General features: G+C 37.8%; 1 protein-coding gene across 1 annotated transcript in view; it reads right to left on the reverse strand.

Annotated features, from left to right (window-relative positions):
• syn2b (synapsin IIb) overlaps positions 1-16,786 on the reverse strand; it is a 66,814-nt gene that overhangs the window by 23,770 nt on the left and 26,258 nt on the right. The window contains exons 2-4 of the mRNA XM_068593908.1: positions 6,673-6,730; positions 5,323-5,414; positions 119-275 (exon numbers count right to left, since the gene is read on the reverse strand). Of these exons, the coding sequence (XP_068450009.1) occupies positions 119-275; positions 5,323-5,414; positions 6,673-6,730 (307 nt within the window). The remainder of the gene's footprint in view (positions 1-118; positions 276-5,322; positions 5,415-6,672; positions 6,731-16,786) is intronic.

Below are 16,786 nucleotides of genomic sequence, written 5' to 3' on the forward strand. Positions count from 1 at the left end.
ATGTACAGCTTGAACCAACCAGCTTCATTCCAAACATGTATCCTCATGTGCACTATAGTTAATAAAGTACTTTGTCGGTTGGTAGGAGGTGTAAATTAGTTTTGGTGAGAATGCTTACAGCCCAAGGTTTGTCACAGAGGTTGTAGATGGAGTCCAGAGAATTGACTGAGGGGACGCCCGCGTACTGCAGGCCGATGATCAGGTTCCTAAAATCCTCGTTCTGGGCCATGCTGAAGGCGTGCTGGCGCACCAAGACAAAGTCAGGCCTGAAAGACCTGGTGGGAGAGCAGCAGAGGGAATAAAGAAGAAATAAAGTACATTTGTACTTTTACTGTATATGACTTACATGAGTATTTCCCCACATAGCCTGTGTTAATAGAATAATAATCCAAAACCAAATACATTTTTGGATGCAGATGCCACTGACCTGCATTTTTGCATTAAAGAAAGAAAAGGGATGGTATTACATAAAAATCATGGTTCAGAGGAAAAATCCATGTGAACGGTTGGTTTTCCACTGAGGATGCTGTGGCAGTAATAGAATAAGTCTGTCTGACCTGACAAATGACTCAGATTGGACTGAGGAAGAGAGATAATAGAGCGTCTCTTGTCTTAGAATAGATCATCATTTGTGAGTTTAGAGGATCGTTTTTTCCTGGCACAGTCCAGCATATCAAGAAGTTTGATGGTAAATGAAGCCTGATGTGGGTGATTGATGCTACATTTATTTTCCCATTATCTATAATAAAAATGACACAACTATTTAAACCAAAGGGCTTTATAAAAAATACATTTTAGGAAGTATCACTTTATCAGTTGAAAGCGTATCGTGTACATTTTGAAGCTGTGTTTTTCTGACCTGCTTTTTGCAACATGTCACTGTTTCATTTTAGTTTTGTTAAAGAATGTTTTGCTTCAGGAAGATGTCAGATATTTCAAATAGTGAGAGAAGACAGGGGCACCCTAAGAAAATCAAGGAGTGAATCTTTGGCAAAATCATTGACGGCATTTTATGTCTTAATTGATTTACTTCGTAGGTCAGATAACTGTGAGAGGTTAACTGAACACAACACTCTGGTAAAGAGACACTATTGTTACATATTAAAGTATTTTTCTGAAAGGCTGCACCAAGGACAAGAATTAGGAATAACTATACAAAAATAGCTAATCTTCTCACTGATTGTCTGGTTTACCAGAGTAGATCACTCAGAGGCATCAAAAATAAATTGAGACTCATTAAAATTTCCTCAACTGCTTTCCAGTTATTCAGTCTTGCCACAGTCCTTGACAATTACATGAATAAAAACACAAGACAAAAATGCTTTATCGGACAATATGGCTGGTGCAAAAGCAATGTCATTTCCATCAGAGAGCAGAGCTGCACCACTTTATTCTAATAAACACAACATTCATGATGCTTAAGATTCCTTTTGATTGGTCAAGGTACCTGCACTATGAGAATGTAAAGGGATCGATACCTACAATATCAACATGAAGTCTTGTTTTGAGTATGGATACTAGCGTCAATAATAAATCTGTTACCAGTCTCAGATCAGGTTTTGCTTTCTGCTGTGCGTGCAGATCACAGATGTTTAACGGTCATGAATATGTATTTCCGAAGAAGTCTGTTAATGAGGCTGTCATATTTCTCCTCTCCATGATAGTACATAAGGAGACTGTCGCCTCCAGAAGAACGAGGGCATCAGTGGTTTCAGCATGTATCCCAAAACAACAAGTTTAGATTCATGTGACAAAGCCCTGCAGCAGCCCCAGGGATTAAGGAAGTGAGGTGAGGCTGATAAAAGGCGACATAGTCTGCATAGGGAGGAAGTCGGAATGGACGCGTCAACAAGACACAAGAGACAGTTGTTTTTTTAAAATGAACCTGCTATTGGTCCATAACCTTAACTGTGTGATTAAATCAAATCCATCACATTTGATTAGACTGCTTAAAAATGAGCAGCTTCAGAATGTAGCCCGATTGGGAGCTACAGATGAAGAAATTGCATATATTCTTGAATGTATTACTGAACGAGTGCACAACATATGTGATCTAAAAAGGCATCTTTAATTTAATCTTGACTCATTTGAACCCAAACCACTGGCTGTTGTGGAAGTTGTGTGAACCTCCTACAGGTTGCGTTGCCCTCCTGGTGAAATGAAGCTGCTGGGGGCGTGTGTGTCACAGAAGTGTGTGTCTCAGAGGTGTGTGTCTCAGCCCTCCCAGGGCTAAAGGTGGAGTTGAGAGCGTTGAAAAAAAATGCAGAAGGAATCTGGTATTCAAAACTTGTGAAATGAAGAGAAAACAAATGTAAGTTTGCAAGTTTTTTTTTTTTTATGATCTAATACCGTTGTGTTGGATTGTTATGATTTGTTTTTGTGCTTTACTTCAAACTGTGTCACAGCAAAACAGTAAAACCAACAGCTCTAGAGCTCACAGAAGCAATTGCTGTCCAGCAGATTAAGGGCAAAAACCATAATCAGTGCAGCTCAGTGGAAGGTTGATGATGATAGTACATGACTCCTGTTATTTTTCCTTTTGTGTCTGAATGTGTGTGTGAGAGAGAGGGAATGTGAAGGGTGGGGGAGGTGTGAGAGAAAAGAGACAGAGACAAAACTCTGGCACAGTGCGACCACCACCAGCTCTTTCTGTACCGAGAATACTAATCAGACTCTCCAAGAAACTAGAAAAGAGACACAGCAATTGACTGTAATCGCGTCATTGCGGACAGTAGGCTGTAAAGAACAACATGATCACGTCTCTCAATTCAATACCCTGAGTTGGTGGTGCCAACAGTGCAACAATCATCCAAATAAGCTTTCACCCTGCATTTTTCAATATATAGCATATTGCATTTTGGATGCAATAAAATGGGAAACAAGACGATGAGTTTGCAGCCATGTTTGTACGGCTTTACTGAGACACACAAGCACTTTTACCCAAATGCTAACATCAGCGTGCTAAAATGCTGTTGAATAGGACTTACATTAAAATATTAGCATGTTAACTTTAGCAAATTAGCACTAAACAGAAAGTACTAAGGCTGATGTCAGTTTTTGCAGGTATTTGGACATAAATCAAAGCACCTGATGATGATGGTGATGGTGCATTCTCAAAGCAAACACACACTCTTCTGTGATACAAAGTAATCCCACAAACACCATCTTGCTGCCTAAGTACACCCGAGAATGAGAGAAGAATTGTCGCCAATAAAGGCAACATTCACTCTTATTTGAGTAAAGTTTGCAGAAAACTACAGCGCTCAGCTGTTTTAAGAAATGATTTAGCTTTCAAAAGAAGTACACTATTCTGTGTATTTGTTACATTTCAAAATCATTTAGGTTTTCTGTGGGAACAAATGAGCTGAGAGCTACAAGAAAGGATGCTGAGGGAGAGCCTGAAACATTCAGATTTGGTTTGGATCTCATCATGGGATTTAAGGATTTCTTTAAATTAATAACAGACGTATCTTTTTAAATTACTTGATATTGTTGGTTTCTGAAGTATAATAAACACTATAATCATGGTGATGATTCAGATATTCTTCTCCTTTAAATCAAATGTGCTGCCTGTTTAGGCTCCAACAACAACTTTTACAATAACTATTTAGATTTTACACTTTCAATATTTCTCATAAGTCGTAGGGTGATAGATTGTTTCAACGTGGTTCTACTCAATATTGTATCTTTCAATTGCACTCAATCAAAAATATATGAAGCCCTAAAAGAATTTTTAAAAAAGAATACAAATTTGAGTAAAAGCTGAAGATCACATAGTGACATTTTCAAAATCCAGAAGACATCAATAATTTGGGGTGAGGGCAACACACAGACTAAGCAGTTAGAAAAATCACTGCTTTTACTTGACCGGCAATGAATTTAGACAGACAGACCACAAAGACAGACGCACAATTCTGTTGTAAACATATACATTTTCTCCACAGCCAGTCCATGTTTGTGGCGAGACTGAGTTCATGATACAACTGTGGAGGTCTACAAGGAGCTCAGATGTTGCGAAAGAGCAAAGCTTTTGTGGACATGGCACTGTCAGGACAAGTGAATGTGAAAGAATCAATCAAAGTGTCTCTGAATCTACATCGTATCAGGCAATAGTCACTGATCGTCAGACTGAGGCCGCTGTCTTCATTTCCTGTTGGTTTGGTTGGGTGGTGAGCGGAGGGATCTAGTTCTTGCATAATCACTGGCAGTCTTCAGCAAGGACACTTGTATATGTGTCAGTGTGGTTTGTGGTGTTTGAGTGGGTCTGTGTGATTGTCTGACTTACGGTAGGTTCACATGTTTGTACTGTGCTGGTATGTGGGTAAAGACTGCGGTCAGACGCCTATGCCCTTTCTCAACTGAGCAGAACTTTGCTGTAAACAAGGATCTTCTGTCTGATCTTGCAAAAAACAGTATTTGGACATAACAGATTGGGAACATTTCGATTCTCTCTCGACATGGCGACATGACACCTGAGCCAGCGGCTTACAGCTAACAGTGTAAACAGCACTAACAGTACAAATAGTGTCAAAGTGAGCCGGCGGGTGGTCAGTTTCTGGTCAGGGTGGTCAGTTTTTTGCTTTGGCTAAAGCTACCATACTCCACACATAATAACACAAACTAACTTACCGATCTAGACCAACAACCCCCGTGTTTTGCGAGGTAAAAGTTATGTTTTCTTCGCGAGGAGTCTGTTGGCTTTGGTGCGAGCACAGACGGATACAACGGCTTCAGATGCGCATCGGAAACGGCTGTCTCATGGCAAAGTAAACCCGCGAAAATATTCTTAATATAGCTTACACTTTCATTGCCATTTTTTGGTGAGGCGTTTAAGTTGGATAGCCTACAAACAAGTTTTGCTGACGTCCCCGTCCACAGCAGTACATTTATTTGCTCTTGTAACTATTGTCTGCTTCTCCAATCGGAGGTGAGCTGTCCGTCATCTATTGGTATTAATACACTGGACTATAAATAAGTACCTCATACAACCTCATCTCAAGTGACCCGAACAAATGAATGTCATATATTTCTGCTTTAATGGTGGAAAGAGGGTAGCTTTTCGATTTAGGGTCAAATTAATGGTTGAGGTCATTTGTTGGTTCTATATAATTCTAGATCTTTTTAAATTAAGCTCTTAAGAGTAGATTAATTTAGGGTATGTTTGTTTTTTCTGATCTTACATTGGGATTAATTAATTATTGTCAAGGTCAAGCTAATCGTTAGATTTAAATGTTGGTTTGGAATTAAGATTTGGGAAGAACGATTTGACTCACTCACACATAAGAAACGATGAGTGAGCGTGTATCTGGATGTGTTGCTCACCTGACCACTTTGATCCCGCTCCTGATGACCTGCATGTCCACGTTACAGGTTCCATTTGAATGTGAGATGAGGTTGACCTCTGAGAACTCAGCCTGTGAGGATGAAAAGAGGACACAAGTTGCATTATCTGTACATATAAAGTGTCGATATAGAAGTGATGAAATGCACACAAATGGTAAATATTGCATAATCAGATGTGACAATTCTGCAAATGTTTCCCAGTGCTTTAAATTAACAGCTGTAGGATCTCCAAGGAACATATTAGATGAATACATTCTGAAAGTTAAGGTCATTGTGCAAGACAATATTTGGTATTTCAACTCTAATCCACAATTGCTATTATTTTTATATCTATTATGCTATAAACACATATATACTGTATGCATCAATCATATAGTTATTCTTGCAAAAGAATGCAAGTGTGCTTGTTTTTGGTGTGGTTGTAAAAAAAATAGGCAGGATTTCTCTGTGACTCATAGCTGTCAACTCCTGTCTCCTCTTGTGTGTATTTTGGTTTCTGCGGCCAGGCTTAGGGTTGTACCTCACTGTCAACATCTATTTAGTGTGAAACTGTATGTTGTGCAACCCCAGAGTATACATTTCTGATGCAAATATTGCTAAATTTGCATCAGAAATTAAGCAAAATGTAATGTCACATAAGTCACATAGTTATACTCGTTCAAACAGATATACACACACATCAGTATGTTTTGCTGTGGATGACAAGTGCAAAATGTTCGGACATGAGTTTGGCACATACAAACCACTGTGCCACAGTAACATGTTAGCATGTGGATATTCAGAAGATAATATTACCAAGTGCTGTCAGCATGCTGACATTTGCTAATTAGTACTTAACAAAGTATACCTGAGTCTGATGGGAACATCAATAATTCAGATTAAACATACTATTCAGATTATATATATATATATATATATATATATATATATATATATATATATATATATATATATATATATATATATATATACATATTTATATATATATATATATATATGAATATAATAGGAATCTGTGTAATAGTTGTTGAAATGTTTTAGTATAGACAAAAGTGGGAGCACCACTGATACGCCCAGCAGAGGGAGAGACACGTTGCTAAAGCTGTGACTTCCTATAATTAGATCATAGAGCAAGGTTGCATGCTAGTCACTCTTCTGGACTGACATTGGAAATGTATTCGTCCACCAATGTCTCAGTTTGTCATTTGAAACACATTTCCATATCAAATGTGAATGTGGTGTCAGTTCACTTTCATCTCTGTTCAGCTCCCCCTCAACCTTAAATAAATGATTCTGCAGCGTCATAGGTCTACAAAGTTAATACGATACCTGCTCCACTTTGATGTCAAAGTCTCCAAAGACCTTCTTTCCCCGAAACACTTTGGCCCTGGAAGAGAAGAGAAGACATTTAGTTTGCCATAGTACACTCCACGGTGCCCTCTACTGGGCGTAACACACACTGTGGAACAAATGAGAGGGATAAAATGGACGCCTGCTTTTGCCCTTTTAAAGGCCAAACTTTCTTAGCTATAGAAAACATTTTACTCTAATGAGCTTTTTGCACTGCTGTTTATCATTGCGACCGTACCAAAACTGCAGTTAATGTCATCTCAACGGCTGATACATCAAATACACATTAGAATTCTGCTGCAATATTAAACGTCGTCTTGACATTTGAATGATGAATGTATCCAATAACGGCGTTGTCTGATGTTGATTAATATCTTGGTTGCCACTTGCTCAAAAGTGATGTAGAAATGGATTATAAGCAAATACACAAGCTGGCAGATGGAGAGCAGATAGACAAAGACAGACCGACAGGGAGAATGAGTCAAGCAGAGAGGCACAGGCTGCCAGCCAACACACAAAACGCTCAGGACGCCTCATTTTACACAATACTGAAATTGGATCGCAGACGGTTTGCGGTGCATCCATCACCATTCCATACACTGAAGCTAAATAAAGCAATAAGCAAGTGCATGCACGGGAAGCAGGTTATGTTTTTGAAGTCCTGGCTGAGAATAAAAACAGAGATAACTGCGTCTGACCTTCCAGAATGCTTTTTTCACTTTTTTTTTTTCATGTACCGGCTACATTGGAGAATGGTTTGTGAGATGTCATCTCTTCCTCAACAGGTCCCTGGACCCTCTATGAATCCTCCATTCAAATCCTGTATCCCCTTCAAACAGTATGCTAGTTTATGTACCATAATACAACGTTAAATCAAGTTTTTTTATGTGCCCTCATGATGACTGTTTCTGTCATCAATTAAACATACATGCAAGATTCCTTCCATATCACCACACAGGACCTTGTGTCTCTGAACACAGAGACATCTGGCTCGTGTCTGGTTCATTAGGACCAGACCATCTGTGAGAGAAACACTCCGAGGGTATGATGCCGCCCGCAACTTCCACCATCAATAGCCACGGCAGCAAAATGTGTGACCTTAAAATAACAGAAATATTTATTTCTTCTGTCCCGCTGGAAGGTGCAATTCTGTTAATGTCTGTGTGTGTTTTTCTCAGAATGGACAGCTGCTGGAACACACTGCAATGTTGCCATGATGAAGCCCAAACATTACCATTAAAAACAAACAGCACACACTAAAACACATCATCCCTCTCTGACTGACAGAACGCCATTTTTCTCTGAAGCTTTAATTGAAACGTTACGTTGCAGTTTTTCAGAGGAATATATTTTAAAGTCTCTAATCTCATTGCCACTGAATGGGCCAAAAGAAGATTGTCATTCACCATATGTTCAGTATCTGCAATGCACTATGCAAAGTAGTGACACAAAGACATGGGCTGTCAGGCGAGCGCAGTAATGGACAATTATCGTGAGGCTGCTGATGTAGCCTCCCTTATTAAATTCCTTTAAGCAGCATAATGCAGCCGCCGCATAGCAAAACACACCATGTGCAAACATGACTCTTTGCAACAGAGCTGCAAGTGAATCCCAGGAGACGTGTTTATGGGATGCACATGTGTGTCAGTAGCAAACACATAAAAGACAACTTTTATAGAAAACTTTGTGGGGGGACAAAAACAAATCTCCAGAATGCATTTATGCTTTACAGCTTCATTACTCATTTATTTGGCCACTGAGGGGGAGGGAGGGTGGGGGGGCAGAACAAGCTGTAAACACATGTTATTACCATATAAAGCTGTCCTAGTAAAAGTGCAAGGAACTACCTACTAAACACCTTTCTTAATGCAAAAAAAAAATCCAAATTATTGTAGCTTTACCATACATTTAAGGGATATTGCGTTGCAGAGCACAGTGCTTCACATAATCTGAAACACATAATCTAACGGTCTGTTATATCTAATCTGCATCACTGTTCAAACTATTCAATACAAAACCATCTTGTATAGAATCCATTTCAGACTGTAGAAGAGACACGTTTAACATTATAGATCTTAATTCAGTCTGTTTGATAAAAGGATGCCTCGCTTTATTACATTATGAGCAATAAATCATCTCTGACAGGTCACGTAGAGTTTCCTATATTCGATTTCTATCACCCACTAGCGTCTTATAATAAGACTTGAGAATTTCAAGGAATGTAAGTCTGCAATGTTTCTTTCCTTTAGGATGATCTGATCTGGAAGTGAGTCAATATTGTGTACACTTGACCTTAATTTGATTTTTGAACTTTCATTATGAATTATAAAAAAAGAAGAGGAAAATTAAGCAAAAACATTCACTTTAATTTGGAGTTGATACATCCTTTGAGAACACCAGCATATTTTATTAAAGTGCAATTGTGTTACATGTGGTACAACACGAAAAGTATGTTAGAGAATGCAGCAGAATCCAAAGGATAAGTGAAATGTTTTCTGTGTCATTCCCTCTAAATGAAATGACGTCTCTTACTCATGAAAATAATGACAAATACTATAGAATTCAATTGTGGTTTAAATCGATTCTAAGATGCAGCAAATTAAATTGCTCTACCGCTACTTGTGGGAGGAGAAATGATCATGTTGTCACGGTCATATACATATATATATATATATATATATATATATATATATATATATATATATATATATATATATATATATATGGTACATATATATGGTATATATATATATACCATATATATGGTACATATATATATATGTATATATATATATATATATATATATATATATATATATATATATATATATGTATATATATATATATATATATGTACCAGAGGAACTGCGTAGTTCCTCTGGTGCAGAGTTCAGGTGCTTGGAAGCAGTCACCGTGACCTGGGGCGCGTCCATGTACTAACCCAAAGGGAGGCTTCGAGCAGGAAAACCAGAGTATGGGCCACAGGCCAGCATAACATCATGTACAGACACAAATATCTATGAACTCATTGATGGACGTGGTCAATAACAAATACCAAGAAATATGTAATGAGCAGGATGAACGGGGGCATTACCTGCGCTGAGTGTGTGTTATAAATGATATGTCCCTTCGCGGTTCGTGGGCTGTGTTGGAAAGATGATGGCGAGCGCTATCGTCCAAAATACCGGAACCAGCCTGTTTTGTTTGGGACAATGACTTGTTTCAAATAAATCGACGTGAACTGAACATCAACTCAGTCTCTCTCCCTTGTGTTCTGAGTCCAGTGGGGGTGCTGAGTGTCTTCCGAGAGGCCTGTGGAGTCTTGATGCGCAGTGAGTTAAGTAGATGGAGTAGAGTTTATTCAGTATCGATCTTTATCATTAACTAAGTTATTTTTCCCCCACACTCCCTAAACCATGCCATCTTACATAAAAAAAGAGGTTGGAGTAAATCATTTTAGACAAAATTGCTATTAGACTTTGGCACAAAGTGGAAATCTTTAAAGTTCATATACTGCCACTTGGGCATTGTGTTTGTAATATTAAGATTTTGATCTCACTCTGTCACTCAAGGACTGTAACAGAGAGAAAATTTCCTGAGAGACAAATATAACGACAAACTTGAATCTCTTTAATTCATAAGACACATCCAAGGAATGGAAATGGTTTCAGGATGATTAATCCTAACATGCATATGCATATTATATGGGGATAATGGGAATGATAATGGGATAATGGGAATGTTGATTGTGTAAACCTCTATGATTTGCCTGTAAAAGGGCTCCGTGCTGGGCTAAAATAAACAGCTGACCTCTGTTGACTGACTGTTCTTTTAGTTTGATCCCATTTTCATTATTGATCTGTGGAGTCGAAGAGTCAGAGACCGACGCGCCGTCCGGTAAAATTATGCTTTTCAAATCAATGCATGATAATGACAGAAAGAAAGAGACAGAGAGCAAGACGTCAAAGGGAGAGAGAGTTAAATAGGTATGTTTAAAATACAGTGTGACCGTATTGTGTGGTATTGACAGTCATTGCATAAAAACCATTTCTGCATAATTATGAAAGTATTACATTCTTGATTTTAATTTTTTTTAAAAAATAAATTAACTTTGTTTGTTCTAAAAGACTCTCCTAAAATGCTTTATTGCTAAAGGTATCATCAAATGGTCAGGAAATCCTCCCAAAGCTATATTTTACATAGACAGCATCCTGTCTGACGTGATGAGTCACACTTGATATGAATAGCCACCATAATCAGGACATAATGAGTGAGCACCATGAGACATATCACATTATGACAGTTGACGTTCCCGGTCGGTCATTCACACACTTTTTTGCTTTTGTTCTCTTTTCTCTTTCCTATCAGAGCTGAAGTTAATCCCCTCTTTGCCTTAAGTGCATTATTTTTTACACTCGTATCCCCGCTGCGGCGATCTTGATCAATTCAAGGCAAAGACGAATGAATGAATGTCTGCTAAACGATCAACTATCACGCAACAAGCGGCTGCACTGCAATGGCTTTTTAAATATAGATTGACAAAGGCAGGCTGTGTTACTATGGTGTTTTAAAAAGGAGAGAATACATCAGTCACATCAATATTTCATGCTGTTTTACTACTACTACTACTACTACTACTACTACTACTACTACTACTACTACTACTACTACTACTACTACTACTAATTCTTTTTCATTACATTTTACAATTGTATTGTAAATCCCTCATCATTTGGTGTCAAGTTAATAAACTTACATTTTTTGTTTTTGTTTGCTTGATCCATGCTTGTACTGTCTTATTTTGCTCTTGTCATCTGCGCTTTACAAATGATTGATTGATTGATTGATATGACTCTGGTAACAACATGTTGACATAGCTGTCCAGCAATATAGGAAGAGTCAATGGCAAGATTGAAGAAGTGAAGCAATAAAGCGCAGCAGCGTTTGCAGACTCGTCTCAAACTGACATGACAAAACAAAACTGCCACTATAATTACAGAGCGCACATTTGAGCTTCAGTATTAGAGTCTGATTGGTTTAGGACGATCACAGAACCCAGAAAACATTTTTTTTTAATTATACAAACTAGAATTATTGCCTCTTGGTTGTATCCGTCCGCCAACCAGTTATGTTTCAGTTTACATCCGTAGCTGTATAAAATGTCATCATGTCATAATGTGTTTTGTTTGATATTAATCTTATTATCTTTTTAGCACTCGTGTGGTGTGAGATACAGGAGTGTAATTGATGGCCTAGCTCGTAGGGCATGAAAATGAGAATACAGTTCTTCAAGGCATCGCTGTTTTTAAATGGCATATATATATATATATATATATATATATATATATATATATATATATATATATATATATATATATATATATATATATAGCAGTGACTATATACAGCTGTATAGCATAAACTATAATAATATATCATATTATATTTGTTGATCATATTTTGCATTATTAATCTGAATCTGTGGAGTAACTAGCAAAAATGTAGTAAATCAATATGTACATATATATTTATACTTTAATGTAAAAGTTTAAAAAAATAAAACTTTAATAACACTTTTGTTAACAGAAACAAAAATATGATTTTCTTCATTATGGCACTACTCTACTGGTGATAATGCTTGTTTACAAAATTGTCCAAGCCAGCTACCTGTTGACACATTAGGAGTTAAGAGAAAGGTAGTAAATCGCTCGGCCTTGCAAACCTGCTCAAACAAAGGAAACCACGAACCGGCAAACAAATAACTTGGAATCCTCAATTTATTCCCTCCAAGTAGACAATCTGTGTCTGACATTTGTCCTTCAGTGTCTGTAAGTGTGCCTCGGTGCACATGACGTATGAAGGAAAAAAAAAATTCAACCAGAAGACCCGGTGATCTGATTGGCTGCGTGACTGAACATGCGCAGCATACAAAGCTTTAAATCAGTGGTATTTGTTCAGGTCTCCTGCACTGGGGTGAATCACTTGAATTATTCAGCTGCGCACAGGACACCTCCTGTCAGGATCCTCCTCCATAGCCCTGCAGGTATAGACTGCATCTGTGTGTGTGTGTGTGTGTGTGTGTCTGTGTGAATATCACATCAATGTATCTGGCGAATAAAAACAAGTTTTGGGTTGCCTGTTTTGAAAACATGCATTTGACAATTTATCCTGTGATGCCATATATGTATATGTGTATATGTGTATATGTGGGTGTGTGTATATATATATATATATATATATATATATATATATATATATATATATATATATATATATATATATACACATATATATATATATATATATATATATATATATACACATATATATATATATATAAATATATATATATATATATATATATATATATATATATATATATATATATATATATATATATATATACATTAACGCATTATATAACAACCATTCATACAGCTAAACATATACTTCAAGAGTATAGAGAGTACCTTAATAGTACAAATAAACATGGTTCTTTTCGTCTTGAAAAATGAAAAACAGGGGAACAAATGGAACTCCAGATGATTAACAAGAGAAATATCTTTTACACTTGAACATTACTCAACACAAATATATGAGACGTTCAATTCCTAGTTGTATAAATCTCCCTAGTTTTCCTGCATCATATATTAAATTAATCTCAGCGATGCAAGTGTTGTGTGTGTCCGGGGTTTGTTTGTGTGAGGTTATTACATCACTGTGATAAATTATGACCTCCAGGGCAGGCTGTGCTCTGATGTAGACACACAGAAGTAGTGTGTGTGCGTGTGTGTGTGTGTGTGTGTGTGTGTGTGTGTGTGTGTGTGTGTGGAGGGGGTTGGGGGGTTGAGTGGGTGTTAGGAGCACACACTGACATCACATCTGCCTCACTAAAAAAGCCTCGACTAGAGAACATCTTGAAACCGACAACAGAGATGATTGGTTTCTTTAAAATTTCACTGAATCCGGCCTGCAGATTCACATAAATATGTTCCTGAACTGTGAATGTGTGCACACACGCCACAAGTATGAGTCTGTAGGAGTGATTATAATGGCGTTGTTATTGTGTTTCTTGTCCTTGGAAAGCAGGCAGGAGTATATTTGATCTTCTCCATGTAACTTGAGAGCTTTGTTTTCTTTTCATGCTGCAGCTTTCTTTTCCTCTCCCTTGAACCGTCTCTTGATTCTTGCCTCACAGTTTCTCAATCAGGGTCTCCTGCCGTGTCTTCGGCAGTCACCTTCGGCATTCTTTGACAAATCCAATTGGGATGAGAATATAATTACCCGTAGTTTTATTAGTTTGTCAATCTGTAGGTAAAATTGTGTTTTTATCTTGTTTTGTATTATTGCTAAAGCTTATAATTATGCAGTAACTGCATTTACAATAACGAGGCGAATGTGTGCCTCTTCACTTTAAAGCGAAGCAACATAGCTTTCCGTTACATTTACATCTTATGCTTTAAACTAAAATACTGTACTTTTTACCAGAATGTATTCACAGCTGTGTTTTCTAGCTTGTTTTCAGATTAAGGCTGCACATATTGAATATATCTGTTTATTAATTATGATGCAGCGTTACAGGTTGAATTTCCCACTAGGATATGAAGTTGTTAAAAATATGCTCCACTTTGTTAACAAAATGCTGCTCACACAGCTTGAGTCAAAGCTGAACTTCAAACTAGCAAAACTAATCAACAAATACAAGAACAATCTCTAATTTCGCCTCAAACCAAAGACACTTCAGGCTTGAAAAACAGATCAATTTGTATTTCGTTCTCATCATTTGGGAGGCAAGCCGAGGGGGATTGCGAAATTGATCAGCAGTGTCAGCGCATTGTGGCTTTCAGTCATTAATATTAATTCATACCAATATGCAAATGAACATGAGAGAGCAGAAACCGACAAAGTGATCACTCCACTGAGAATAGGGATGGTAATTAGGAATTATTAATTGATGTGTTTACAAGAAGCCAAAAATGTACACTTGTTAGACTGCAAGTCTTTTGGAAATAGATTTCAGATGACTATTATCTATGCCCGTTTTTTCCACTGCTTTTCCTGCCCAACAGCGCGTGACCAGTACGGCCAATTAGCCACTCTTGTTTTCATTCTGAATGAATGCAACGGTATTTGGTTTTCAGTTTACTAATTACCGCGATTGACAAAGCCAAACAATCACAGGCAAATATTGAGCATGATTGCTTCATAATAAGGTTCTCCAAGCAGAAGAAAACCAACATCCTCACGATTGCACATCGTTGTCAGAAAAGACTCTGGTAAAACACTCTGATTATGCCTGTTGCATTTCTAACTGTCATAAATATCTTGTGACTGACAGGAGTTGACATCTCTGCCTTTCAAAGCTCCTTTTTTTGACTGACAGTTTAGTTTACAATGTAGTTGGACATTTCTGTTTAATTTCTTTTTAATCGCTATGTCTCTCCTCCAAGAAAACATGTTTTTTATTTGTGATAATTCCAAAGTCACTATGTTACGCCAGAGGCTCTGGTGTATTGTGCCTGCTGTTGGTTTTTAACATCAAAGTAACAATAAACACAAAGGATTTACCAGATATATTCATGCACGGCAGGATATGCTTAACTTTAGAAAGTCTGACTTTTAACAGGTTAAACATCTCACAGTATAAACTCAAATTCAGTCTGTCTTTTATCGGTTTCTTTCAAAAAGAAAGATGCACTGCCAAGATACATGCCCTGCAGTCACCGTGGGTTTTTAAGATTAAGAGTGTCCTCAGCATGAAAGATTGGGCTTTCCACTCCTCTCAATGTTTTATTCATCGACTGAAAGGCTAAGATGGACACAGAGCTGAAGGGATGAGGACGGTTTTGTTTTCACCCCGAACTGAACGCAGGTCACGGTCCGGTGTGTGCCGTTGCTCGCTTCTCGGGGACAGGAGTTTAAATGTAAGGATTCTCCACAACTCATTTGTTTTTGGAAAAGCAGGGCCCGTAAAGAGTAAAGAAATCTCTCTTTCACAGACACCAGAACATTTTTCAACAACTGCGCAAAGTGGACAGCCTGATCCCGCTGTAACAGAGAAGTGTGTAAGTTACAAGACATTTATACGTCCAAGCATAAAATCGTTGGCTGATGTTATCTGCGATTAGATGGACAGTCTTGAAAAGTCTGATTTATCTCTCAGTGAAATGAAACTGAGATGAGGGATCTTCCTGGTTTGATGGTGGTTGAAGACGGATTGTCTGTCTGTGGCAAGACAGAGGGAAGTGTAATTATTGCAGACAACCCTGTCCTGGCACAAATGAGACTTCATGTGCACTTTATCCAGATGTCCATCTCGCTACTGTTTTTGTTTTTTTTAACCTACGTATGTCCGCCTGGAGAGCGAACGCACACTATTTCAAATCAGCACACGTATACAGTCAGAAGGACTAGTTCAAGGTTTTGAAAAAATCAGCGACAAAATGGTGTCAGTGAAGCGACGCTCGAGTTCGTCACTTGGCAACGAGTTCAGGTTTAATGTCTCTGTTCAGGCTTCATGTCGTTTCTCAGTTTGATGATAACATTAAACAGGCCCTCTCGGGGCGCACTGAGGCAGTGGAGCAGGAGCACTGAGGCATCTCTTACTGCACAGAAAGACAGACAGTTGACGCCATATTTTAGGAGAAAATGATTCCTGAAGAAAAGGGTTCTTGATTCCAGATTAATCTGGACATTCTGTTGTAGATGGTAAGGGTGGCTTCATTCTCTAAATCTTGCAAAATCTAAATTGAGTTATCTGCAGAGCAGGATAACACTATGGGCGTAAATTAGAAAATTGGGTTAGTGAAACAAATTAAAGTTACAATTCCTCATCCTTAATTATATTAAATCAGACCATTTTTTTGCTCAATTTATGATCCACGTCTATCAATTAAATCTACGGTAGTTTTAAATTATTTATTCTTTGCATTCTATGCATGGGGAACTTTGAGGGGAAAATGCACACATGTATTCCTACTTGTATAGCACTTTTCTAGTCTTCCGCCCACTCAAAGCGCTTTAACATCACTCACCCATTCACACCCATTCAAACGCTGATGGGAGGAGCGACCATGCAAGGTGCGACATCTGT

Source organism: Clinocottus analis, unplaced genomic scaffold (genome assembly GCF_023055335.1).
Source record: "Clinocottus analis isolate CAN_PGR_092001 unplaced genomic scaffold, fCliAna1.0.p SCAF_3, whole genome shotgun sequence".
Lineage (NCBI taxonomy): Eukaryota > Metazoa > Chordata > Actinopteri > Perciformes > Cottidae > Clinocottus > Clinocottus analis.